Genomic DNA, 27,001 nt, shown 5'->3' on the forward strand with positions numbered 1-27,001 from the left:
TTCACAAGACAGGACATAGTCACAGAAAGCAACTTGGGGCTTATCTACACAGTGCAACACTATGCGCTACAGGGGTGTGATTCTACAGTTTTTAAGCAGTTCCATGTAGACCCTGCTAGTACCTGTTACAGGTTCTTCAGTGTGCTTTAATGTAGATATGAACCTGTTACAGGTTCTTCACGGGCCAGTTAGTGGACAACATTTTAGTATGCTTTAGAAATCACACTGATGTAGTGCACATTGCTGTTCTCTGTAGGCAAGAGTTCACTCACAATTATGCAGTCCATGAAAGAGCCAACAGTTGATTCTGTAACTTCTAACCCAGTTTTCTAGGCCTGTGTATTAATGGCAAAAAACAAGCCATGTTCTGAGTTAATAGCTTGCATATTTTTACTTTTAGAGCTAAAGATCTTGAAGTACAAATATTAGTGTTCTAGATCATAGCATATTTTTAAGCGAAAGCTTTAAAGTTTAGACTATTATGAAAATAGATTTCTCCAGGGCTGAAGCTGTGTGCCAAATTTCAACACAGAACAAATCATTATGGTAGAGTTGTAGCATAAAATAATAAATGTAAGGCTTGTAAGAGATTCCTGTAACAACCTTAACTGTAGCAGCATAAATGTGCTCCTTCATATGTTGACTTGATCGTCTCAGAAGCAGCATTGAGATTTCTCTACACATTTGAAAACACATTTTGTGCACTAACTATATATGCCATATCTACTAATAAAAGTCTGGTTCCGTTCCTGCAACCCTATGTTTGTTTAGTAAGAAAAGTGGTCCCAGGAATGCAGGATGGTGAGGCAACAGAACTAGTTTGCAAAGTTATGTATGTCTTATTGAGAACTGCCTACATTCGGTTAATATTTAAAGTGACACTGTTTACTGAGTGGAGTAAAAGAATCAATTTTAATCTCTCTTGGCAGTCACTCGATAGGGAGTATGACTTCATGTCACCCTCCTATTTGTGGGCCCATTGATGGCCAATCAGTCTGATTCTGGAGTGCAGGTCTTATCACAGAAGGGGCAGATATTGAGACACTAGTCTCAAAATGTGTGTGAGAATAATCAGTGACCGGTACATTAGACTTATGGATAAAGTATAAGGTACACCTCCATTTTTGTTTCTCCCTCCCGCTCCTCAACAGTCTTTCACTTCCCTATCTTTCCATGTTGAATAATCAATTTTCAAAATCTCTCATTTGAAGCTTGCCAAGGTCACTAATCATTTTCATCTTCCTTCCCCTATAGACTACCTTCGTACCAGTTTAACTTTAGAAGCAGTATGTTGGGGGGAAAAAAGTAATATTAAAAGAATAATGAGGTCGGAAACTTAAGTGGCTCAAAAGTTAAGAAATGATAGAATGAAGATCGTCTGTCTGTTTTTATTTGTTCTTACCCTGTGTGGTAATATGATATTACTCCATTTTACATATGAAGACCTGAGGTTCAAAGATATTAAGCAGAAAATTAAATGTCCATTAACTTTGGGTGCCTAACTAGAGCTTAATTTTCCAGACCATGTTAGCATTTATATAGCACCTTATTTGAAAAGTTTGTTTTAAACAGAGCACTGAGCATCCTGTTGTAACTTTGTGGGTGAGGCAAGGATAGAATCTTCTTTAATGCCATGCTGGAGAGCTATTTTAAGATGAGAGTAACCTGCAGTACTCTGCCCCCACAGCTCCCTTTGGCCTGGAATTGTGACCAGTGGGAGATCGGGGGGTGGGGGGGGGGCAGTGCCTGCAGGTGAGCATGTAGGTGCTACCCCCCAACCCCTGCCGCAATAGGAGCTGCCCCTGCTCCCTGCATTCCAACCCCTTAGCACCAGCCCTGAGTTGCTACTCACATCTGAACTCTATCACACAACTCGGCTGTATCCCAGACTCTGTACCCTAGTCCCTTGTTCTAGACCCTACACCCCAGCCTGGAGTTGCCACTTGCACCTTAAGTCCCTAACTCCTTCCCAAATTCTACACCCCAAATCTCCTGCATCACTCGTGAGTCCCCACTCATGCTCTGTCTCCCTCCTAGACCTGGCACCCCAGCCTTGAGCTCCCTCCTGCATCTCAAGTGCCCCATCCCCATCCCCATCCCCAGCTAGAGCTATCATCCCTACAACTCTGAGCCCTCTTTCCATACTCCATATCCTGTGTTCCCACCCCCATCATAGATTGTCCGTTTGGAAAATGAATTACATATATTAATATGAAGGTGACTGTCACGTCATCTCCATATTGGTGCACATAACAGAACTTATTCAAAACATGGATGTGAAAATTCAGAGGTACACTGTGTGGTATTGCCCCATTTGCTTCCTCCTTGCTGCTGGTGGGGTGCTGCCTTCAAACTGAACACCTGGCTAACAACTGCCACATACAGGCTACCCACCTTGAAGGCCGTGCAGAAGCAAGGGTGGCAATGCTGTGACTCCTAAAATAATCTTCAGCTTCCCTGCACCTCCATTTTGGGCCAGGCCCTTCACTTTGAGAAACACCAGTCTCTCTCTTGAAGCCTGTATAGCAGGACCGGACAAAGTATAGCCCATGGACCAGATGTGGCTGGCTAGTGTTCCATAGCATGGCGGGAGTTATGGGCAGGCTCACTGCCTGCCACACTACATGCTGCTCAAAGTGGCCTACTGCGAGGGGCCATGTGCTCTCTGCACACCGTGAGGCTCTCTGCACAATCTTGTAGCTCTCACTGGCCTTTTGAGTGGCATTTGGTACATGGCAGGCAGGCAGTCTGCCTGAGTGTCCTGCTGAGCTGCTGTCCAAGAGGTACTTTAAGGTAAGTGTCTCCCAGGAAGAGGCTACACTTTGTACTCTATCACCTTCTGCACCGAACTCTGCCCCAGGTTACAAACCAAACCCTCTGTGCCTTAGACATAGGTTATAATCTTCTCCCAGACCCTACGCCCCCACCATGCCCCTCCTTCCATCAGAATCCTTTCCTACACCCATACCCCCTCCCAGAGCCTGCACCTCAATCTCCTGTCCCAGGTCATAACCCCCTCCTTCACTAGACCAAGTGCCCTTTTCTGCCTGCCAGTCCTCTACCCTGAGCTCTCTTCTGCATCCAACCTCCATCCCAGACCCCATACCTTCTCCATTAATATAGAAGAGTGTGGTTCTTGACTACTTAAAATTCTTGGTACCCCCACAAAAAATTGTTGCACACTCCTGCTGTGTAGTATAGGGAAAAATCACACACACTGCCGGATGTGGTGACCTGTGAAGCATTTTTCATGGCTATGGATTTGGTAGGGCCCCATGAGCATTATTTCTGTGACCCAGAACTTAATTCACCAGATCTGCCCCTAATCCCAAATGGAATGGATGCTAGGTTGCCCTTTCTGGAAGCCTGAAGAGTCTTTGCTTCATTATTTTCTTTTTTTGAATTGTATAGATCTTTGTCCTGTTTGAGGGATCTTTGAAGAGACAGAAGTGTTGTCCTTGCCCATTGGCATTTACTTCCAGCACTTTGATTCTCTGGGAGGCATTCTCTGCACAAAGGATCTTTACAATTCATTTTACGAGGACATTAGTCATTTCTTCCGTTAAAAGTTGGGAAGTTACTGTGAACTAACTCTGCTCGCCTCGGTTTTCACAATTTCTGATGGCTACTAACTGAATCTATCTACATTAGTCAGATGGTTCTCAGAGTAATTCACCCCACCAGCTGACTATTCCCTGCCCTTTTCCTGTCTAGTTCTTTCTAGAGTTCATTTCCCTGTTTCCCAGGTACAGTCACTATTGAAGAGGCCCACCGTATACTCTGGTGATAGCCATGTCAAGGAAAAGCAGGTTTCTTTCACTTTCTGTGTTTACCACAGTGTGGCCACGCTATCAGGGCACTTGATGTATAGGTAGGCAAAAAGATCTTTGGGGTAAATGGCTGCTTATTTAGACTAGAGTTGATAGTACAAAGACTTTTCTCTGGTTCTGGAAGGTTATACTTGTGAAAAGATTTCCAGTTGTCCTTCCTGAGAGGAGGCACTGGGGTGTGAAAAATTGTAGGGCTAGAATGGCAGTGCCTGCTAACAGAGTATATTTCCATGAACGGTAATTTTTCCAGGACACAAGTCTAATGCTTCCACTCTTGTGAAAAGTTGTCCTTGAATCTTTTTAATCATTGCATGTCTTTCCCTGCAAACGGCGAGGGACACCTCCAACAGCAACAACCTCTGATACTATCCAGGGGTCATAGATTTAATACTGATTTAGGGGAAAGGGTGCTGTCTACTGAATTCAGCAATGCTGTTTCTGTATTAGGTCTCCCATATACCTACCAGTCAGAACCAAACAGTTGTATGCTTGAGGTATGAGGCATGTTGACATTTAAAATATTTGTTCAGAATTCTTTGAAGAGGAAACTTAATCCTGTGTATTTCAAGGTGCTCTCTGTTGAGCTTTGTAATGGACTTTAGTGCATATAAAACCAGGTGGCTCTTCGAGTGGTTGTTCATGTCAGTTCCAGTTAGGTGTGTGTGCACCACATGTCCAATATCTGGAAGACTTTTTGTCCTAACAGTATCTGTAGAGTTGGTTTGGGAGCCCCTTGGAGTTGTGCCATTATGACACCCAATATAGGTCCCTGCCAACCCAAAATCTCCCCCCACCCCCTTCTCTGTTCCTTCTTGTCACCTATGACAGCTATCTGGAACTCTTGGTTACTTTTACCTCGGCAAGCATGTGCTTTGCACTATCACTGTTTGTCTTAATAGTTGGATTTAATAGTAGAGTAGTTTATAGTTATTCTAGATAGTTTTCTGATAAATTTTCTTTGGGATATTCCACTCTCTCTCAGCCCCCAAAACTTTTCCCAGGCACCAGGGTATGCCCCTGAGTCCCTGAGCAGAAGGGAGGTCAGGGTAGGGTATGCTGTGGTTCTTGGGCTTTATACGGTGGCATGTTTGTGTTGAGAAGTGACCCACACACTTCATTCTTAAATGTCTTGGTGAGAGTCATTTTAGGGAGTATTGTAAGATCTATAAATCGTTTCACCCCAGCACCCTTAAAGAGAATAGTGCCTCTGAATTTTGCTTGTGGAGGTAGAACTTTGACCTCAGTCAGAGACCAACTTGGCAGACCTAGCCTAAGCACCATTTCTTCAATAGTTAGTTAGTAATCTGGCACTATTTAGATGCAAGCTGGTGGTGATGAAGGACTGTTCTATAGACCCTCAGCACCGCAACAGCTCCACTCAGGTCTTAGACATCTGTGAGGCACTGGCCTCACTCTCCAATGTTCCCTTCTCTACCTCTCATACAAGATGGCATTTCTGGTAGCAGTAACTTCAGCCAGGAGATTGTCTGTCTGAGCTCGAAGCCTTAATATCAGAGCCTCCTTACAAGGTGTTCTACGAGGACAAGTTCAGCTCAGATCTCATGTGGCTTTCCATACGGAGATTGCCTCCCTGTTCCACATCACCTAGGACATCTTCCTTCCAGTATTCTGTCCTAAGCTGCACTCAGGAAGCAGAGCTTTACTCAGTGAATGATCACAGAGCATTAGCTTTTCACGCCAAGAGAACACAGCTGTTCCATTAGTCTATTCCAGTATTTGTGGTTATGGCAAACAGAATGAAGGGTCTTACAGTCTCAGTGCATTTTGTCACATACCGTGTCCTGCATCTGAAACTGCTAGAGCTTTCCAGGCGTGCTTGGCCCTCCACTCACTACCCACGTCACCAGGGCATAGAGGTATTCATCTGCGTTCCTAGTGCAGGTTGCCACTGAGAAAATATACAGAGTGGTGACGTGGTCTTCTGTTCTATACATACTTTCACCATGCATTTATCAAGCAGGCCATAGACGAGGTGGTCTTTGATAGAGTGGTGCTCCAATCAGTGGACACGCTGATCTCGCCTCCTGAGTTTGGGCTTCGGAATCATCTGAGTGGAAATGACATGAACAAGAAGAAAAAACTTTTATTCTCTCGTAACGGTTATACAAGATGTGGAGTTCATGTCCGTTCCAATACTTGAATACTTTGTACTTGTACTTGTACAAGTACTTTGTACTTGAATGTCAGACTAGCTGTCAAGAAGGATCTGAAGTGGAGGGGAGGATGTCAGGTTACCAGGGCCCTATAGGGTACAATGAAGTTAGGAGTTACTCAGGCCATCTACAGAGAGAGCTAGAGTGAAAATCTTCCACCTGTTGTGCATGCAGCAGGTGCACGCCTGATTTCAATAAACATGAACAACACATTTCAAAGTTGTGAGAAGGTAACTTTTTAGATCAAGATCAAAGGCTAGTAGCCTTCACCTGGATTAATATTGCTATAGACATTCTTGGGGAGTACTCACATACTTTATTAAGGCTAATCTGAGTATGGTCACATCCAAAGAAGGGGATGAATTATTCCTTTGTTTTCCATCATTTGCAGGAATAACCAGCAAGAGGTAGTAAATAATACATTCTGATGAGCTGCCAGAATCTGCTTTGATTTGTCAAAAGCGAGACGTTTTCCTTTGAAAATTGATAATTAATTCCTCAAAGTATTAGATTAACCGCTGTAAAAGAGTGATTTTTCGGCTTTGATTTATAAATTCAAAAGCTTACTTTTCACAGATTGGCTACGCATTACAGAAGAATAGGTTGTGTACTATGGCAGGTTTAGAATGTTGGAGACCATTACCTTATAAAAGGTCAAGGTTTAGTACAAGATATTTATGTAACATTATTTAAACTAGATTTTAGAGATTTCTGGTAGAAATTTTGTCTGTTGTAAAATTTAGGATGTGATTCACGAGGCTCTCTCTATTTAGGAAAGAACTTAAGCATGTAAATTGGGGCGTTAATTAACAGATGCTACAAGTGATGGTTTTAATGTTTTTATTTCCAAGAGAAATGATTTGATGATATTGTCTAGGTGTAGAAAATTTATCTGTAAATATTTTCCTAAAACTGGTAATTCTTCAGGTATGCATAGATCCCACTGTAAGTGTGTATGTGCTACATCAGCGTATGTTTGGAATCTTTTGACTGGGCATGTCTGGTGGGGTTGTATGTGTACCCTGTGGCTCTTTGTGTACTTATACAAGGAATTCAGGGCAGAGTGGCCTTTCTCCTCTCCTCTCCTCTCCCTCAGGTCCCTCTTAGCGCTTATGGTAGTGAGACAGAACCTGGCCTATGACTCGGCCCACTTCTGATTTCTGTAACTGTTCTCTGAAGAAATCTCGTCTTCAGTTGTCCCTTTAATTTCTTCCTTTAGCTTTTGTTGGTCTTATTCTCCTCCCCAAAAAAAAAAAAAAGGCAGATGGCGGAGGCCCTCCTGGACATCCTCAGGTGAGGTGCTTTGTGGCAACCAATAACTATGGTGTATTCCAGGGATTCTCAAACTTCATTGCTCTGTAGCTCTCTTCTGCTGACAAAAATTACTACATGACCTCAAGAATGGAGGCAGAAGCTAAAGCCTAGCCTTGCCATCCTGGGCAGAGGGACCAAAACATAAGGGTTTTGGCCCCAGGTAGGGGCTTTAATGTGAGCTCAACTGCGCAGACGTTGGCTTCAGCCCTGGGCCCCAGTGCTCTGGCTTAGACATCTTCATAAAAAATTCCTTTTCCCTATATTTAACATCTTATGTTCTAAAATTATGGTTGTGAAATGTTGCTGTTTCAAATATCTTCTTTTTAAAGGGAAAAAATGTAGATCCACAATTACTCTTTTTGCTTTTTCCAGACAGATCTTGACTATGTACACAGCGTTGTAGCAAGCCTGGAGAAAGAGTAAGTTGTGGGTTTTTATTTGATCAACGAACCTGGGGTTTGAGGAGAAATGTTTTGGTTGCTTCCTTTTTCCCCCTCAGGGTTTTGATTTTAGAAAAAAAATCAGTGCCTGAAGACAAATCAAGGAGAAGTAATTAAGGTTAAACTATAGAACAGTAAATGGGATTAAGTGGATTTGGCATGACATAAGTGGATTGGGTTGGCATAATATAAACTGATTCTATGACATCTGCTTTCATGTTCTTCTTTGCAGTGGTATGCTCAAATTGTTCTGTTGAAAGGGAAGACTGGGCATTTAATACAAAGACTTATTCTAGTTAGTGTTAGAGAATGGAGGAGGTACTGTTTGGGAACACTCACTTGGGAAAAATTTTATGAGTTTTATGTTGCTTGTTTAAAGAATTCCACAACTATATTATGCTGTCAAATGAAGAATGTAATTTTACCAGTTATAATCCTACATATCAAAAAAGACAAGTCCTCATTCTACTGTTTTGTGATGGTAACATGTATTTGTTCCAAATAAATAGTCCCATTGCATGTACTCACTTGATGTTTCTGATGATAGATTTTCTACAGAAATCAGTTCTGGCTTGGTAGAAATAATATCCCCACCTTCAGCTTACTATCCTGATTTGACAAATTTAAGAGAGACATTTGGAGACTCAAAAGAGAGAGTCAGGTAAGATCCCCTTCCCCTGCCCCCCAGACTTTTCTTGTTTATGTAATGGCAGATTGAATTCTGGAAACACTTTTTTGGATAATCTTGAAATCATGCAGAAACTAAGGCCCTAATTCTTCAAAGAAAACGGCACAGGATAATCCTTATATTCACATGAAGTACTGCCTGCTTGTGTTTTCCTTTGGTGTTTGAGTCTAAATTTTAAGCTTTTGTAGGTTTTATTGAATGCAGTAGGAGTTCAGAATAAAACAGTGCAGAAGATTCTTACCGAACAGCATTGTGAAGGTTGTCTGAGCTTTTCTGTTTTTCTCATGGGCCGTTTCGACACATGCCATTTTCTCTGAAAGTGGCATGCTAATAAACAGCCCAAAATATGGTAATGAGGCACAGATGTAAATTCCCAGAGCCTCATTAGCATAGGGTCACATGATTTGGAGTCCAGAAGAAGCTCTTCTGGACTCCAAAACAGCGTGTAGAGGCGCGGCCCCTGGGGAATCTTCTGGAAGGAAATGCTCAGGAAGAAGGTGCCTACAGAGGGAGGATTTCCTTTTCCATATGACCCTATGCTAATGAGGTGCTGGGAATTTACATCCACGCCTCATTAGCATATTTTGGAATGTTTATTAACATGCCACTTTCAGAGAACGTGATGTGTAGAGAGGGCCATGCTGTCAGGAATAAATAGTTTATGATATTCAACAGTATTGTTCAGTTATCAATATATTTTCAGAGAAGACTCAAATAACTTCAAAAGATCCAGTTCAGTTGGGCCATTCCTCCCACTGTGTTGGAGCATACAGGGGGCACATTGACTAGTTTTTTGTCCCCACCCAGCCAGATGATTTTTTCTTAGGGAGTCATGCCCAATGTAATTGTTCTAACATTCAAGCAATGTGCAATAACTTGTCATCCTTTGTAATGCGATTAACAATGTCTTGTGAAATGATTTTATTCCTTGACTTTTTGACATTTAATTTCAGGTGGCGAACAAAGCAAAACTTGGATTATTGTTTTCTTATGATGTATGCCCAGAAAAAGGGCACTTATTATATTCAGGTAAATCACTGTTTTTTGATACTATACAAAGTCTGAGATACCATGGTGATGGTTGCTTCATCTATACCTGAATAGAATATAAATAGAACGATGATATGTTTGGGGAGTGATTGCAGTTGTGTGTGTTATTGTATTAGTGAATGTGTTATACATAGAATTACTTTCTCCATCTAAACTGGAAACCTAATTGTCTGTATGTGTGCATAATTGTGTTAAGCTGATGTGGCTAAAACATGAAGGAACTCTAACTCTTCAGGTTTTTTTCATATGACAAAAACAGAGTAGAATTGGGAACTCTACCATGTAAGGAAATACTGGATGAGTTGTTGATGGAAATACAGCTGTAGATACTCATTATTTTTAATTGGTTTTGAAGAGGCCTAGATGCAGTTTCTCTGTCCTTTTGGCATATGAGATAATGTGACTGGGTAGTAAGTACAGGATCTTATAAGTGTGTTACTAGTTTCACTGCTTTTTACCAAAAGTGAGATTATAGTAAGTGCTATAAGAATTCTGAAAAGTTGTTGGTAGATACGCAGTTCTAACTAGGGGAATTGTGTAGCTAGAATTGACTTATCCACAATCGACTTACCTGACTATGCTCACAGAGGGAGGTTTACAGGAGAAACTCTCCCAGGGTCAACTGCTGACCCCAATAGTTGAATTTCATGTGTCCACACTAGATGTGCAAAATTGAACCCCAGAAGACCAACCCTAACTGGGTCGATCTTTCACGTAGTGAAGACAGGCCATCAGCAGGGGAGTTTGCCTAGGGAATAGAGCAGTCTCTTTTTCCCAGGTGGCAGGCTCCGGGGCAGGGTAATAGGGGTATGTGTGAAGAGGGTGTTAAGGCCCTGCCTCAGGCTTTTGTGGAGCCTGCAGCTTGCAGGTGTGAACAGGTTGGAAATTGTTCCTCCTCCACATCACTACAGAACTTAGCTAAGGTAGGGGAGAGGCTTCCCTGTGCCAGTGCTGCATGGGGGTTTGGCACGTGCAGGTCTCAGTACTTCCTGGCCAATGCCGCAAGTCAGAGGGCCTTGGGCTTTCCCAGAGTGTCTGCCCAGCCAGAGGCAGTGGGTCAAGAAAGAAGTCTATTGGCCAAGCTGCTGGTGAGTGACTATGGGCTGTGGAGGGAAAAAACGGAGTGGGGGGTGAGAGAGAGAGCATGTAAAGGGCTGATGGGGGGGGCAACAGAGGCGACACGTAACTAGTTGCTGCCTTGTATGTACTTGCATGTACCAGCCAACGCAATGTGGAAACTGGTCAGGGGAGGGAGGTCTCCTGGGTGAGAACTGGTATGCAGCTTTGATGTTCTGACAGACCAGCAGGAGGAGTGACAAGCCCTGCACACTGCATTTTTGCCTTGTACACCTACCCCCATCACCAACCACTAGACAACCTGCCCCTCCTTTTGACCTCACTGTTGGTGGGAGGGCAGCTGCTGAGCAGAGATCTAGCCAGCCACTGGACCTGCCAGGAATGACTGACTGTGGGAGGAGATGAAAATACAGGCCAATTTTCCTGTTTCTAAGAAAGACGGGACACCTATATATGGGCTTAAAAACAAGACTGTCCCTTTAATAACAGGACATATAGTCACCCAACATCTTTACCCCTTTCTCAGATTCATTTAGTGCTTGAGGGCTATTAGAAGAAATCACAGCATGGTTTCTTCAGGCAGGATTTGGTGCCAATACTGCTCCCTACTGACATACAAAAATATCTGTTCACAGTGCAGTAGTCCCTCAGGGTACGCGAGGATTGTGTTCCACACAACCCTCACGTATCCTGAATTTTGGGTAAGTGAAGGGGGGCTTGGGTGGTGGGTTGGGGCTGAGGGGTTAAGCCTGGGGTGGGTTGGGGCTGCAGCGGGGGTGGGAGGGTGGAGTTGAGTTGGGATGTGGGGGGGTTGGAGCAGGGTCTATGGGGGTAGTGGGCAGGGGGCTGGAGCCAGAGCCCTGTGTGCTGCTCCAGGAGCTGGGAGCCCCATGCACAGGATGGGGCTGAGTTGGGGACGGGGCGGGGGGGCACTAAATTCCTTCTCTTTATCTTCCCAGAGCAGCGTCACTGTCAGCTTGACAGCAGCACTGCTCTGGGAAGGGGGGGTTTAGCCCACCTGGCTACCTGCAACAGCAGGCAGCTAGGTGAGCTAAAAGCCTTCCCTCTAGCTTTCCAGAGTGGTGCCTAGCTGTGCTCTGGGAGGGCAAGGGGAAGGGGCTCTTAGCCTGCCTAGCTGCACGCAGCTGTGGAAAGTTCAGCAGGCTGACAGCCGCACGTCTTCAAGTTGTGTGAAACTCACATTAAAGCGAGTTTTGTGCACCCTGAAGATGTGTAAAGCAAGGGTTTACTGTATGGAACTTCTGTCTATACACAGGAATAAAAAAGAAAATTATTTTGGGGTGGGGAGGTGGGCGGTGTCCCAAAATGAAGGTGAATTAAAATGAGAATTTAAAAAAAGCTGGCACTTCTTGGTGATTCACCAACCATGACTCTCCGTTTTTCTAAAATGTGAGACCAATGAGCCAGCAACTTTAAGACTTGGCAGGATGCCTGAAAAACTGAGTTGTGCATACATTACAAAAGAGATGTACATTGTATTGGTGTGAGGTGGGTGAAACCTTGTTATGGTTCAAGCTAAACCCTCATTCAAACTGATGTGTGAACGCACCCTTACTTTGATTGTTGTAAGAGGGCTACAATTTAAATGAGGCTTGTTAGATTTTTCCCAGAACCTAGCAGCATGTGTACTGGAGGGTTCCACTGGGTGTTTTGACCAGGATGCGAGTGCGCATGTGCACGCACACCAGACGAGAACAGAAAGAGGCAGAGAAAAAAGCAAAAAAGGCAAGCAATAGCTTGTGAGCACAATGGGTTTGGGGGGGGGGGTGGGAACTAGGGAAAAAAAAGGGCTTGGTCAGGTGTTGGCTAAAGAGATGTAAGACTGTAAACTGAAAAACTGCCCTTAAGTTTTATTCCTCCTGCCGTCAGAGAAGCAGTATTTTGTACAAGCCTGGCAAGTAAACAAGGTTGCATCAAGGAGATTACCAGACTCCATCAGTTTTAATTGCAACTGGAATATTGCCAGAGCCCCAAAATTTGGCAAGCTGCTCCGATGAAAGTGGGCAATAATACCAGTACTGCACTCTGTTTACTGTTTAGAAATGGCATTAGGGAATGATTGATCTGCTTCAGAAGGGCAAGATGAGGCTCAGACAGCTAGCAGAGGAGAAGCGAGCACACAGACAGCACACGAAGGACTTGCCAGACACCCACCACATCTGCAAGAAATGCAGCAAGGACTGTCACTCTCGTGTGGGTCTTCATAGTCACAGTAGACGCCGTAAATGAAGTCCTCAATTGAAACTATAAAGGGCACGATCCATAGTCTATGCAGACTGAAGGATGCCTACTACTACTATCGCCACTGGTCTGATTGGCCTATAAGGAATTGTCGCCTTGAAGAAATTTTCAGTTAGCTCCTAACATAGACATCTAGAAATTCAGATGTTAGTTTTTTAATTTTTTAAGTGTAAAAATCCTTCTTTTTATTCAGATTCACAGTATACTTAGTTGCTTCGGTGTTTTCCTGTAGCATGGCTCTCATACTATCAGCATGGTTAAAAGCACATAAATTTTGGCCTTCCATCTCACAATATATTGATGGATGTGGTTATAAGACAGTAAGGTTAGAATTTAAGCTCTTAGGAAGATGTGATCCTGCCCCATGGGTTTTTACAGCACGTGCCACAATTAGTCTCCTATCTTGATTGGAACTTTTGAATGCTGCTCTGATACAGATAATAAATGGCAAGTAATGCATGTTATGGCCTTTCTTTTATTTTTATAATGTATGGAATCTCTCAAACTGTTTCTTACCAATTATATTTGTGACCGTAAATGTATGAAGAACAAAAAAGTCGAGATTCATTTTTCCATGTAACCTTAGTGGTCTTTACAGTTGAGATGCCATTTTATATATGCAACATCATAGCTATTATGGTGGTCCCAGAAAAATTAGATGCACAAGGTAAATGAGTTAATAGCTTTTACTGGACTAGCTTCATTGAGACTTGCGGTAAGAGCTCTGTGTACGCTTAAAAGTTTCTCTCACCAGCAGAAGATAGTACAGTAAAAGATCACCTTATCCACCCTGTGTGTTCAATGCCATTTTGTAAACTATTGTGTAGTCATCTTGTATGTCAGTTTGTTACAAATATAACACACATGAAGTAAAGCAAACAGCACAACCAGTTAATCTGTACCTGAAAACTCTGTTGTTTGTGTCTGCACACACAACTTGTGATAGGAAATGTATGTTTGGGTACTAGTATTCAATGTATCCACTATAGGCAACAGCTATCAACAGAAGTGGGCAATTTTGGGGAACATGGAATTTCTTTAAAAAATGGTTTGATAATGCTGTTATTTACTTCATAAGTATAATTCTAAAATGGAAATCATGCTGCTTTGCGTTATAAAAACATTTCTGTACTTATTTTCCATGAAGATCACTTTCTACATTTGCTGAGACATTTGCTATTGAAGGAAAGGGACTGTAGCTTGTGTTTTCATGCTGTTACTGGCCTTTTATAAAATGTATAAAATAGGTACCTACAGTTTTCCATTTCAGAAAAGTGCAGGGAAGATAAAAAAAACATAGCAGTTAAAAGATGATGCTTTCCCTTTTGGTGCAGTTTTGTTTTGTGCTGCATCAAGCAAATTCACTACAGCTGTGTAAAGTATTTAAAATTGCCATAGCTTCCTGCGAGAGGATTAGAGATCATTGTTAATATTTTGTAATGACAGCAGTTAAGAACACCCTGAATGAAATCTTTATCTGGCTATTATATGCTTATAAAGAGAATTTTAAAAAACTGGCCAGTTCACTCTTATCTTGTCCCAGATAGTTGATGTATGTATCTCTGAATTTTTATAAATTAATTATCCTCAAATGGGAGGACTGTGATCATGCTTTTACAATAATTCTTGTATATAATACCTGGATATGAAGTTGGTGATTGCACTAAAATATATGAGTAAGAATTGCATTTTTGGACTATTTTTTTCCCTTAGTGTACTCCTTTTTTTTTCTCTCTCTCTCTTTCTGCTTTGTGTTAATACGAGTGTTTGATTCCCCTAGCTCGAAGATGACATAGTTGTTAAACAGAATTACTTCAGTACAATAAAAAACTTTGCACTTCAGCTCTCATCTGAAGATTGGATGATTTTAGAATTTTCTCAGCTGGGTTTCATTGGTAAGAAAAATGTCCAGTTTTGTAGTTTTAAAAGAAAGTTTAACCAATAGTGCTGTAACCTCAAAACTACCTTCTTTGCCCTGGAAATGGCATAGGGAATAAAAAAGGATTGAATTTTATGGATGTATACTGTAACCATACACTATAGATTGAACCTCTCTAGTCTGGCAGTCTCTCATCTGGCAACATCCATAATCCAGCATAATTCTAGTTAGCTGGATGACCACTTATGGGTGTGGCCAAGTTTCTCATGGTCCCATAATGTCTGTTTCCAGATGCTGCTCCTGGTTCTCAGTGTTCTGTGCTGTTATTTAGCTGTGATTTACTTCTAAATGTCTTCTAAGAGCCCAGTAAGCAGTGGCATTGTTGATGCTGATAGACAATATTGACCTCTTGTGGTCTGACATTCTCTGATCAAGCACTGGTCAGGTCCTAAGGGTGCCAAATGAGAGAGGTTCAACCTGTACAGTAATTGTGGCTGCCTGTGGATAGTTGAGGCAAAATTAAGCTATGAAAAACTAGAACTTGAAAAATACAGCGAATAAAATATTGTCTCATTTCTAATGAACTGTTGGCAAAAAAAAAAAAAAAAAAGACATTAAACACTGTACATGTGGAACAAAGGGACAAAAAGTAAGAAAACTTACAAAAGAAGTTTTGGCCATTAGAGATGTCACATGTTTCTAAAGGTCAGCAGCCCTAAAAATACTCTTTGGCAAGAATCTTCTATCTATGCTGCCCCTCCTGCTGCCATGTGGTGTAACCATGTGTCTTCCAGAGCCTGCCCCCTTACTAAGAATGGAGTCACAAATACCACTTATTTACAATGATTAGGATAATGACAGTGTTGAGAGAGAAAATGCATACTCCAGAATCTTAGCCATTGACCACCTGTCATGAAAGTAACTTTAGTTTTGTTTCATATGTAATAATGGATTTTTCTGAGGCACAAAACTTAACTACAACTGAAGAAGTCTTCAAAGGGAGTTAACACTTTGAAAATTGATAACTACAGTCACAGTCTAGTTTGATCTAATTAACCATAATGAGCTAGACCCACTCAGTGACAAATTTAGAAACTTATTCAGAAAAGCTATGACAGCTTTCCATTAGTTAATCAGTGTTACTGATTCCAGATACAAGTGTCATGAGTTGAGAACACAACAGGAAGAGAAATCTGAAGTCTGGATAGTGGAATATAGTCCTATAGTTTTTCTTCTCTTCCAGTACCTTAAATTAAAGACCCAGATCTTTACTCACATGCTTGTTTGCAAAGGAAACTGTTTCAGTCCACCCTGCTCCTGCACCCTCCCCCACTGATTCAGACCCTGACCCTTAGCCTGTTCCTGCACTCTCCCTTCTACCCAGACCCCACCTCTAGCCCCCTCTTATACCCTTCCCCACCATGAGACTGCCCACCCTTATCCTTTGCCTGCACTCTTGCTCCCACCCAGACCCCAAACAGCCACCCCAGCCTGTACCGGCACCCTCCCTCTTGCTCAGACCTCACACCAGCTCCCTGACAGCCTCCTTCCCCACACTGAGCCCTGACATCCCCCATTTTTGGTCCTAGCTCAGGCCATCAGAAGAGTTACTCTGACCTGGGGAAACCCTGAAAGTTAGTCCCCTTCTCTGAATCAGGGGCCATATCAGCTCTGGGGTACAGAATACCCTCCCAATTCAGAACTGCTGTCCTAAATGCATAGGCTCCCATGTCTAAGTGCAGCCTTACCATTGAATTCCACAATTCCTATGCAGCAGGAATCCTCCCATAGCTGGATCTAAAGCTTTTTAAAAATCTTGCTCGGACGGATGCACGGAGCAAGGGTGAGGATCACTCAAGTTTTTAATTTTTTCCAGTTAATGAGTTAAAAATGTTTGGATGAATTTGAACTCTAAGAACATCAGCTGCTAGTCTGATTTGGTCAATGGATCCATTTTAAGAGTAGGCAAAGATCTTCAATAATTTGAAGACCATAACCATTAAGAGAGTTTAAAATATGAATGTTTTTCTGGGGATACAAATTTGGTTTTGGAAATAGTTAACTCTTTGTTTAACACACAGCTTTTACTAAAGATTTTAAATGAGTTATTTAAATACTTGTAATTCAGAGAAGAATGAAAATAAAGTTTTCCTTTTAAATTGTATCTTTTACATTAGTACTGACCAATAAAATACTATGCAGTGAGAATTGTGTAATTTACAGTAGAGTTTAAAATATACTGAGAATCGAATGGACTATTCAAAGGTCATAATAGGTAATAGTGCATTTTCTACTGAATGTTTTTCAATACCACCTACACCCTCTTTTCTTTGTAACTGGAAATTAATATTTTGAAACTGCAGGATAATTTTCAACATCATATTGCTGATGGCGTACAGAAATCTGATCTCCTTTTGTCAGACTTCTGTATTGTAAAGTTGTCTGTTCTTGGAATTGGTGAAAATTTCTGTATTTATATAGAGTTATGTTTTATTATGCAAGTTAATTAATTTAAAGATGTTGGTATTTGTAATACTATATAGAGCTATTTTGTGAAGTTTCATAATTTCTACAATTTTGCTTAAGTTACTGACATGTCACTTTGTGATATGAACTGTAATTTTCATCTGTGAGATGGTAATACATCTTGCCTGGGCACAAACAACATGGTCTCTAGACTTGTAATCCCTAAATAGTTGTTTCAGAATAACTATTAACTTAGAATAATATCTTCACAGGTAAAATGTTCCAATCTCCAGATATCACTCTTATTGTAGAGTTCATATTTATGTTTTATAAGGAGAAACCTATTGACTGGCTCTTAGATCATATACTCTGGGTGAAAGTCTGCAACCCTGAAAAAGATGCAGTAAGTTCAGTTTTGTTATATAGTTTAGTATTTCTTCCTGACAGAGTTTTTCTGTGAATCTGAACAGTAATATGTGTGTACCGATTCTTTTTCTAGTTCTTTCATATCCTAACACAAATCTCAGTCTATGGTTAGCTCTGAAACTGAGAGGAAGTTTTGGATATCCCAGAGAACAAAGAGATGGTTTTCTAAAATTTCTTAATGTAGCAGATTTGGCAGGTTTAGAAATACATTGCTTGGGGAAATAGGTCAATATTTGTGCCTAAAAGTCCTAAAACAGCTATCAGTTTCACCTGCTATATTTTAACTTTTTGCAGAAAAAATATTTGAGACCACTTTAATTTCTGAAAACAATTTTAAAGTTCATCCCAGTAGCACTTTGGTAGTCCATTAGTACTTCAGTGGAGGAATCCTTCATATTCAGTCTCGGCATAAACTCCTGATCCTCTTTAAGTCCATGCAAGTTTTTTTCCTTTTACTTCAGTAAGACAGGATTTCAGCTAAGGCTTCTTCATCTTCAGAGTATCATCTGCCTGTGAAGGTAGTTCTTGTATCTCTGTTGTTCTCTGTCAAGTGAAGCGGCAGTACTGGTTAGTTCCTTTAAGAATCTAATCCAGGTCTCATTAACCAAGAAAAATGATGACTATGGTATCAGACCTTGAAGGTGATAGTGTGGGAAACCTTAGAAGTCCCCTGAAAAGTATTGAAAGTTTCCTACTAAGATTGGTAAAGTATTTACATACATTAAAGATTTGTTGCAGGATCTTAAATACTGGAGACTTTTTGGTACTGCTGTGACAGAGGCAGTCCTTTAAACAATCAGAATTTAGAGGTTCAAGGTTATAGATTATTCATTGTCTTAGTAGCTTGAGAGACATTTTGTAATTGCTAATGTGCTTTGCTAATGCTATGACTCCTCTAAAGAGGACTCCTATTACAACAAAAAATATTTTATATCTAGGATAATGTTCTGCATGCGTATTTTCCTGCAGTATATTTCCAGGTTAACTTCACGCATTTTTTGGGAGACAAGGGGAGCACCCAGGTTTCGTGTGTAAAAACTCTAGGGGTAGAATGTACCCATTAGTATAGAGATCCTGTGTAGCTTTATTTCAGCTCTTCTGCATGGTCATAGCAGTTTTTGAGAGAGTATAAAAAGGGTTTGTATGCATAGCACAGTTGGTATGTAGACCAGTGTAGAGAGTGAGTAAGGGCCATGTAAACAGATTGCTCTGAACAGAATACCTGTAGTTAGTGTAGTCCAGATTTATCCTACACTAGAGAATTAGATTCAGTGGTACTAGAAACAAGAATTAAACAGCATACAACCCAACCTGAGTTTTCTGCCCAAGTTTTAGCATTGGGAAAAGTACCCCCAAAGTTACTTGAGTAAAAGTACAGCTGCTGGGGAAGGTTATATACTTAAGTACCAGTCACTGGTATCCCTCTGGGAAACTACTTGAGTAAAAGTGCATACCCACATATCACATCTTGATTGTATGTGGGTATCCAGAAGAGAGAGAAGCTGTACTTTTTACTCAGGTAACTTTCTGGGTACTTTTTCCACCTCTGTGGCAAGTTCGATATTTTTATTTTCCTGCAAATGCCTTTGATTTTGTCTTCCTTCTATCCTTCTGGAGTTAACAAGCTCCCCTTGTGACAATGAGTGAAGCAATTTAGCAGGCATTTGCCAACCCCAGATATATACTGTCAGTTTCTGAATTTACTGTGTTAGACTATGGGACAGTAGTTTAAGATTTACTTTAAAAATATGTCATTAGTGTGTTGCAAAAGACTGTAAAATCACATCTCTAAAAATCATGTCCGTCCACTCAGGCTGCCATCAGGCCTGGGAGCACCGGTTTCATGGTACTGCTTAGGACGCCATAAAGCTTTAAGATGGCCTTTTGTGAAGGCTGTGCAGAAATTACCTGTCTGACTGGAAAAGCGGTTGTGGAGAGGTTGCAGGCTGCCCTGCTCCCCACCTACTGATTCGTAGATAATTTCTCATGGAGTTCCTCTGTACAGAGCCCATTTACTCAGCCTTTTTGCAGGAGGAGAATAGGAGTAAATTTCAACCAGAATGAATAGCTGAATGTTGCTATTAGGCAATGAAAGAAGATAGCATCAGGAACAAAGTATATTTCTTCTAACTTGTTTTGGTTCATGAATTACAGATTATCATACAGTGTCAATAAAAGCTCTCTGATCTTTCTTGATTTTATTTTAAGAAACATTGTGATCGACAGAAATCTAATCTACGTATACGCTTCAGACCTTCCCTTTTTCAACACGTTGGTCTGCACTCCTCCTTAGCAGGGAAGATCCAGAAACTTACGGTTAGTGGCTGAAGTCTCCCTTCCCTTTCAGATCAAACAGACTTGATAAGGGATTTTTTGTGACATGAAAAAAATTAACTTTCTGCTCTAATTTAGCATTTTCAAGTATAACAACTCGTGTTGGAATTGAGCCTGAAAAAAGCTGGTTGCCACATAATAGAAGTATGCTTAGCTCAACACATTTGTATATAACTCCTTCATATGTTCTCTCATTATTAATCTCTAATCTTTTATGTCTAATATTGCAACCTTGTAATTCATCAATGCAGTGCCTGAGATGTACAATGGATAATACATTACTTGTCCTAGTTTTCCATTTATTTTTAAATATTAGCAAAAATTAGCTACTAAGGCTACGTCTACACGTGCACCCAACTTCGAAATAGCTTATTTCGATGTTGCGACATCGAAATAGGCTATTTCGATGAATAACGTCTACACGTCCTCCAGGGCTGGCAACGTCGATGTTCAACTTCGACGTTGCTCAGCCCAACATCGAAATAGGCACAGCGAGGGAACGTCTACACGCCAAAGTAGCACACATCGAAATAAGGGAGCCAGGCACAGCTGCAGACAGGGTCACGGGGCGGACTCAACAGTAAGTCGCTCCCTTAAAGGGCCCCTCCCAGACACACTTTCATTAAACAGTGCAAGATACACAGAGCCAACAACTAGTTGCAGACCCTGTATATGCAGCACGGACCCCCAGCTGCAGCAGCAGCAGCCAGAAGCCCTGGGCTAAGGGCTGCTGCCCACGGTGACCACAGAGCCCCGCAAGGGCTGGAGAGAGAGTATCTCTCAACCCCCCAGCTGATGGCCGCCATGGAGGACCCCGCTATTTCGATGTTGCGGGACGCGGATCGTCTACACGTCCCTACTTCGATGTTGAACGTCGAAGTAGGGCGCTATTCCCATCCGCTCATGGGGTTAGCGACTTCGACGTCTCGCCGCCTAACGTCGATTTCAACTTCGAAATAGCGCCCAACATGTGTAGACGTGACGGGCACTATTTCGAAGTTACTGCCGCTACTTCGAAGTAGCGTGCACGTGTAGACGCAGCCTAAGAGAAAAGAGACTGACTGGCCGGTTTAATAGCATGCTTTTTTTCTTTCCATTAGGATAAAGACTTCCTGAAACCATTACTACATAAAATTCATGTGAACCCACCTGCAGAAGTTTCTACATCTTTGAAGGTTTATCAAGGACATACACTGGAAAAAACCTATATGGGGGAGGATTTTTTCTGGGCTATTACACCAGTTGCGGGGGATTATATCCTATTTAAATTTGACAAACCAGTCAATGTTGAAAGGTTTGTAATCATGTTTTTTGTGGTCTTATTGCTAAAGATGCTTGCTGAGGAAGGAATTGAGGAAATCTAATGATACAAGGTATCAAATGAAATAGATAATTTTCAGTTCAGTTGAAAATTTGTTTCTCAACTTCATTTTTGAATCTCTTTTATTTAGTATATTTTGGTGTAAAACAGCAGTGTTCATTAGGAATTTAAAGACCGCCACACTTCTGGTTGTCATCTTTCCATATTTGCCACTTTATATTATATAAAACTTTATCAAGGCAGGCACTCCCAGCCCCACTCTCTAAAGAAATGTGCTCCCCCAGATCCAGGCAGCCCTAGCCACCCTGTTCTAATTCGTTGTTGGTGACTCACCAGAGCCTCTGGGGCTGCTGCCACACCTTCTCCCATCAAGCATTGGAGCGTGTGCATGGAGCTGACGTACAGCATTCCCTGTTTGGGGCTCTCAGGAGGAGCCACATTTAAAGGGTCCTAGGCCACATCTACACTACAAAATAACTTTGAAGTTGCTTACTTCGAAGTAGAGCATCTACTCACAAAAAGCACCCTCCTTTACTTTGAAGTAGGTTCCCCCCTACTTCAAAGTAAAATGTGTACACGCAATAACCCCTTCTACAAGATAAGGGGCCAGGAAATGATGCAGGCAGGGAGTTGCATGGCTGACAAGCCGCTCCCAACACCCCCACCATTCACGTGCTCAGGGCTGCCAGGCTGCACAAAGCAGCGGAGCATGTGCTGGGGAGAAGAGCTGAAGACCATGTCTACTCACACCCTCCCCGAGGACAATATCCTCTTCACCCTGGCCAGTCTGCTGGCTATGCTGGTTGCCCTGCTGTTTCAGCGGTGCGGATGGGTCACCCACATGGGATCCAGCCTCCAGGCCCTGGCGACAGCCCTGTTTGCCCCTCCCCCCGCCCCAGATCCCCCTTATCCGGTGATGGGCCTCCATCACCGGTGTTGAGTGGTGGGACCAGCTGGGGCTGGAGGACTGGGACAATGAGTGGTGGCTGAGGAACCCTTTCACATGACATGGCAGACGTTCAAGTACCTCTGCCAATGACTTGCCAATTTGGAGTTGGCAAGGCCACCATCGGCGCGTTGCTGATTGAGGTAAGTCTGGCCCCCACCACGGACTTGCCCTTGAGGAGGGGGCTGTTGTCAGGGAGGGGGAAGGTAGGCCTCCTGGTCAGGCGTTCATGGACATGCCTTTCTCCCCCCCCGCCCCCCACAGGTTGTCTGAGCCATCAACATGGCTCTGCTGTGACATGTCATCACCCTGGGTTACATAGATGCTGCCCTCACCGGGTTCGTGGACCTGGGCTTTCTTAATTGCTTTGGGGCCCTGGATGGGATGCATGTGGCAATCTGGACTCCAGACCACAGTGGGGGCACCTACATTAACACGAAGGGGTACCACTCAGTGGTGCTCCAGGCCTTGGTGGACGTGAGGAGCTGTTTCCTGGATGTGTGCATGGGATGGACTGGGAGGGCCCACAATGTCTAGGTATTCTGGAGTTTGTGGCTGGGATGCTGGATGCAGGAGGGCATGTATGTCCCCAGCCCCGTGGAAGCTCCCGGTCGGGGACACCACAGTGCCCCTTTGCATCATGGCCAACGCTGTGTACCCTCGGCACCTGTGGATCATGCAGCCCTATACCAGGTGCTGCACGCTGGCCCAGGACACCTGCAGGGGGGGGTGCAGTCTGGGGCAATTGGGTGGCCTGCCAGCCCTCTGTGCCTGCGGCCTGCTCCAAAGTGCTGTGGTGGCTGCCCAGCGATAGACCTGTGGAGACAGAAGGGGCCAGAGGGATGGTGAGCCTGCTGGTCAGACAGTTGAAGGCCTGAGCATTCCTGTGCGGGCGCCAGTTTGCTGAAGGACCTCCTCCTCCCACCACAGAGCATAGCCCTTGCCCAGGTGCTGTGAGCCCTTGGACTCATTGTCCAGGCTTCCCGGAGGGGGAAGCAGGGGAGTCCTGCTGTGCTGGCATGGTGGGCAGAGGTTGCAGAAGCTGGGTGGTGCGTCAAGCAGGGGCAGTCCAACTAGGAGCTTGTGCTGCCCCTACTTGTGGCTCACTATCTGCTTCTTGCTTGGGGTTGCCAGGGAGCTGCTTCCTCTTAGGCGGCCGGCAGGGAGCATAGAGCCCTGCCTGGGCTGTCCAGAGTGTGTGTATCCCCCAGTGGGGGCTGCCTCCATGGTGGATCTGTTACTTCGAAGTAGTGAGTGCAGAATGTCTACACACATCCTTCTTTGAAGCTGAGCACTACTTCATTCCTGGGTTAACTCTGAAGTAAGGAAAAGTGTGTGTAGATGCTCTGCAGGCTACTTCGAAGTAGCCCCTTACTTTGAAGTTAATTCTGAAGTAAGTTTGTAGTGTAGATGCAGCCCAAGAGCCGCGTGCAGTTCAAGGCAGTAGAACACTACTTTTGCTTTTATATTTAAGAGAGTAATCTTAGTTTTTCTCGGTTGCCACTGTCCTCCCTCTCTTGTTATCTCGTCTTTTTTGTTTATTTTCTTTTCATCCTGTCTTCCTTGTATGCTACCACAGGACTTATGAAAGAATTTTTTTATCTGGGATATCTTTAGAGTTCACTTATATTCTCTTATTTCATGCATGTTTTAATTTTCTGGTGCTCCAGTTCTACAGACTCACAGCCTTGCAGTAGTGCTAACTATTATTGGAGTAATCTGACTAGATATTTTCCTTGTGAAGCGTATCTCAAGCTCTTAAGCTTCTCTTCTTGTCTGCTTGAAGTGGATCCAGTTGGTCAGCTTCTCCAATGGGTTGGTGAGCTAGGTGAAGACTGAGTCATCCGCTTAACAGCACTTAAACTCGATGAATCAGAGATCTTTATCCCCACGTAGTAATTTTTGTTCTAATAATCCTGACCTGTGAAATGTGAGTCACTTGAGATGTAAAAATTACTCTTCTGCTGCTGAGAAAAGTCTTTTCTTCAGGTGTAGTTGTTAAGCCTGCATGGAATGTACCTTGCAGGGGTACGCACATCCTACCTTTATATCAAAGTCAATACCTTTTACCCGTGGCAATAATATGAAATGGATATGTTTCCGCTAGTGTGTGTGGACTCAGTGGTAGTTTTTTGATCAACTTCAACATTTGTTTCAACTTTACTTGGAAATAAACACTTTTTTTTTTAAACTTACCCACTTTGGAAAGAAGAGTGCACACTTTTATAGATATGAAGTTGAGGGAAGATGGTTTGAACCAGTTGATTTTTATTTTGGTTACATACTTGTTTTATTAGGATGTATTAGAAACAACCTGGCAATCTTGGCAAATCCTCCAGACTTCCTAGAAAATGTCAAAAGTAAATTTTGTGCTTCAAAAATGAATGTGACTTAGTCAGATAATACATTTGCTGAAGTGTCACCTTAGTTTATTGTGCTGAGGGAGAGAAAGGGACAGTAATTTGTGCAAAGAAAGGAAGAATGTGTCCATTTGCTTGTAGTTGGGCAAAATGATTAATATAAGCCTGTTCTCAGTACAGCCATGTCTCAGGTGCTAGTGACATTTAGAAAAGATGAGGATTATGTTACTTTAATCATATCTAGGCTATGAAGATACTCACTTTCTTCAGAATCAATTCAGAAAGTGAATTATCTTGGAGTTTCCTACTTTCTCAATGGAAGCTTACTGACTGGACTGGTATCACATTTTAATGTCTAATTTTTCATGTGACTTGAGGTCATTTGCTTAACTTATGCTGCTTTTAATGTTGTTTGGGCTTGTATAACATTTACCTTAAGTCCCCACGTTTTGTTGAATTGTCAGATTTGTGAGAATTACTGTTAAGAATTGTCAGGGATATGATGTATCTAAGTGGTAGGATTTTCAAAAGCACTTAGCATTACCCAAAATCTGCTTCCATTGAAGTCAAGTGCCAAGTAGATGGAGAAATACGTTTTCAGATACCTTATGGCTGGCTCTAAATACCTATAAGGGAAAGGAATGAATCATTCACTGAAGTACAGAGGTCCTAACTGTAAGTAATGGAACAAATTTAGAAGCGAGAACTTCAGATAAATATCACTAAAACCTTCCTGATGGTGAAATTTATTAGGCAGTGGAATAAAACCAAACTAGATAAATACTGGAAAGTATTTTAGGAACAATCCTGGATTTGTGGAATCAGGGGGACTTGATAACTTTATAGCAGGAGCAGTCAAATTTCCTGACCCTCTGTGCTGCATACAATAATCTTCATAAATTGAAGAGTCACAGGAGGCACACAAACTACAGTGAGGGGTAGTAACTGTGAAGATGCAACACCCCCCCCCCCCGCCAGAACAGACATCCCCTAGCCTCACCACGCTAGTGTAGAAACCTGAAGGCATGCGCACACACCCAGTTTGATAGGTGAAGGAGAGATGCACTTTAACTGGGAAAGAGTCTCATGCAGCTCACAAAACCTGATTTGGCCATGCCTGCCTTACAGTATGCATGATTTCTTTTTGTCTATGATTCCTGAAACCAGTGGAAAAAAAGTATTGTGAACCCAAATCAAACCTTGTCTGCCAAGCTCCATCCCAGTTACTGATTAGTAGCTAGCTGTGTTAGTAACATCCTGATAAATTAACTTTCTCACAGAAGTGACTACCAATTGAACAATGAACGGTGCTTATGTAACAGCATAACACAGAAATTACGTGTTCTCCTAGTGTATTTTTCCACTTAAAACATTTTGCTATGCTAAGTTTACTATTTGTGTAGTAGTTTGCTAGGTTAACTATAAACTTTTGATCCCTTTCTTCAAAACACCAAACTTCTGAGATCAAAAAATTGTCCTTTTCACCAAGAATTTTAAGAATTTATTAGAAATTGTAGGAGCATAATTGAGCAGGCCTGCTTATTCAAAGACACAGTTGATTTTATCCTTTTATAAGTTCAGAAGATATTTCTTGTTCTAAGTCAATTTGCTCCCTCCCCGTTGTAGTGTGCTTGAACAAATTCAGAAACTAGTTGCCCATTTTGATAAAAGTGCTTATAACTGAAGTTCCTCATACAGAAATCTGAAACCCCTCCCACCCCTCATAGTAAGCTAGAATCACACTCTCATCTTTGCAATGTCTGGTGTGCTTCTTCACACATCTTTTTTCGGTATTGTACTTTAAGGGGGGCATGGTGAATTCATGTGTGTGTTATTCTTAATGGTAAACTGGATATGAATAATTTGTGGAATATTTGCAAAAATAAAACCATTAATTCTTCTTCGAGTGGTCCCCGTGGGTGCTCCACAGTAGGTGTCGGGCTCGCCCCGGCGCCGCAGCTCGGAAAATGTTCAGCAGTCTCCGTCGGGTTGCACATGCGCCAATGCGCGTCGGCTCTTCGCGCGCTTACGGTCATGTGTGCGATCTGGTCCCAGCCAGTTCCTTCTCAACCGCCAACTGCTGCAGACGGAATCCTCTCCGGCTCCAATGCCTGAGACAGATAAGTCTTATTTTTTCTTGTGTTAATAGTTTTTAACAGTTCATAGTTAGCAGTCCTATAGTTGTTATAGTTAGTTACTCTGTTAAAAGTTAAAGACTATCTTAAAACCGCAGCAGCCGCCTCCGGGCGGGCCCACTGCTTTTGTTTGTCGGCCTTCAAAGGCCAACGGTTATTAACATCACCTAACATACTGTTAAGTGTGCTATTAGCACCTAAGGACTCAGAATTAAGTTTTAACAATGCCATCCCCCCGCTTTAAGAAGTGTGAATCTTGCCGGAGGCCATGCCTGCTTCGGATGGCCATAGCAGATGCA

General features: G+C 42.5%; 1 protein-coding gene across 4 annotated transcripts in view; it reads left to right on the top strand.

Moving 5' to 3' along the window:
- The window catches only part of MGAT4A (alpha-1,3-mannosyl-glycoprotein 4-beta-N-acetylglucosaminyltransferase A), a 122,947-nt gene that overhangs the window by 71,808 nt on the left and 24,138 nt on the right, over positions 1-27,001 (top strand). For 3 of the 4 annotated variants that reach the window (XM_074991693.1, XM_074991700.1, XM_074991715.1), the window contains 7 exons: positions 7,691-7,737; positions 8,306-8,419; positions 9,400-9,475; positions 14,616-14,730; positions 17,453-17,583; positions 19,815-19,922; positions 21,041-21,234. In XM_074991693.1, the coding sequence (XP_074847794.1) occupies positions 7,691-7,737; positions 8,306-8,419; positions 9,400-9,475; positions 14,616-14,730; positions 17,453-17,583; positions 19,815-19,922; positions 21,041-21,234 (785 nt within the window). The remainder of the gene's footprint in view (positions 1-7,690; positions 7,738-8,305; positions 8,420-9,399; positions 9,476-14,615; positions 14,731-17,452; positions 17,584-19,814; positions 19,923-21,040; positions 21,235-27,001) is intronic. The other variant, XM_074991707.1, reaches the window with a different exon arrangement.

This window comes from Carettochelys insculpta, chromosome 1 (assembly GCF_033958435.1).
Source record: "Carettochelys insculpta isolate YL-2023 chromosome 1, ASM3395843v1, whole genome shotgun sequence".
In the NCBI taxonomy this organism is placed as follows: Eukaryota; Metazoa; Chordata; order Testudines; family Carettochelyidae; genus Carettochelys; species Carettochelys insculpta.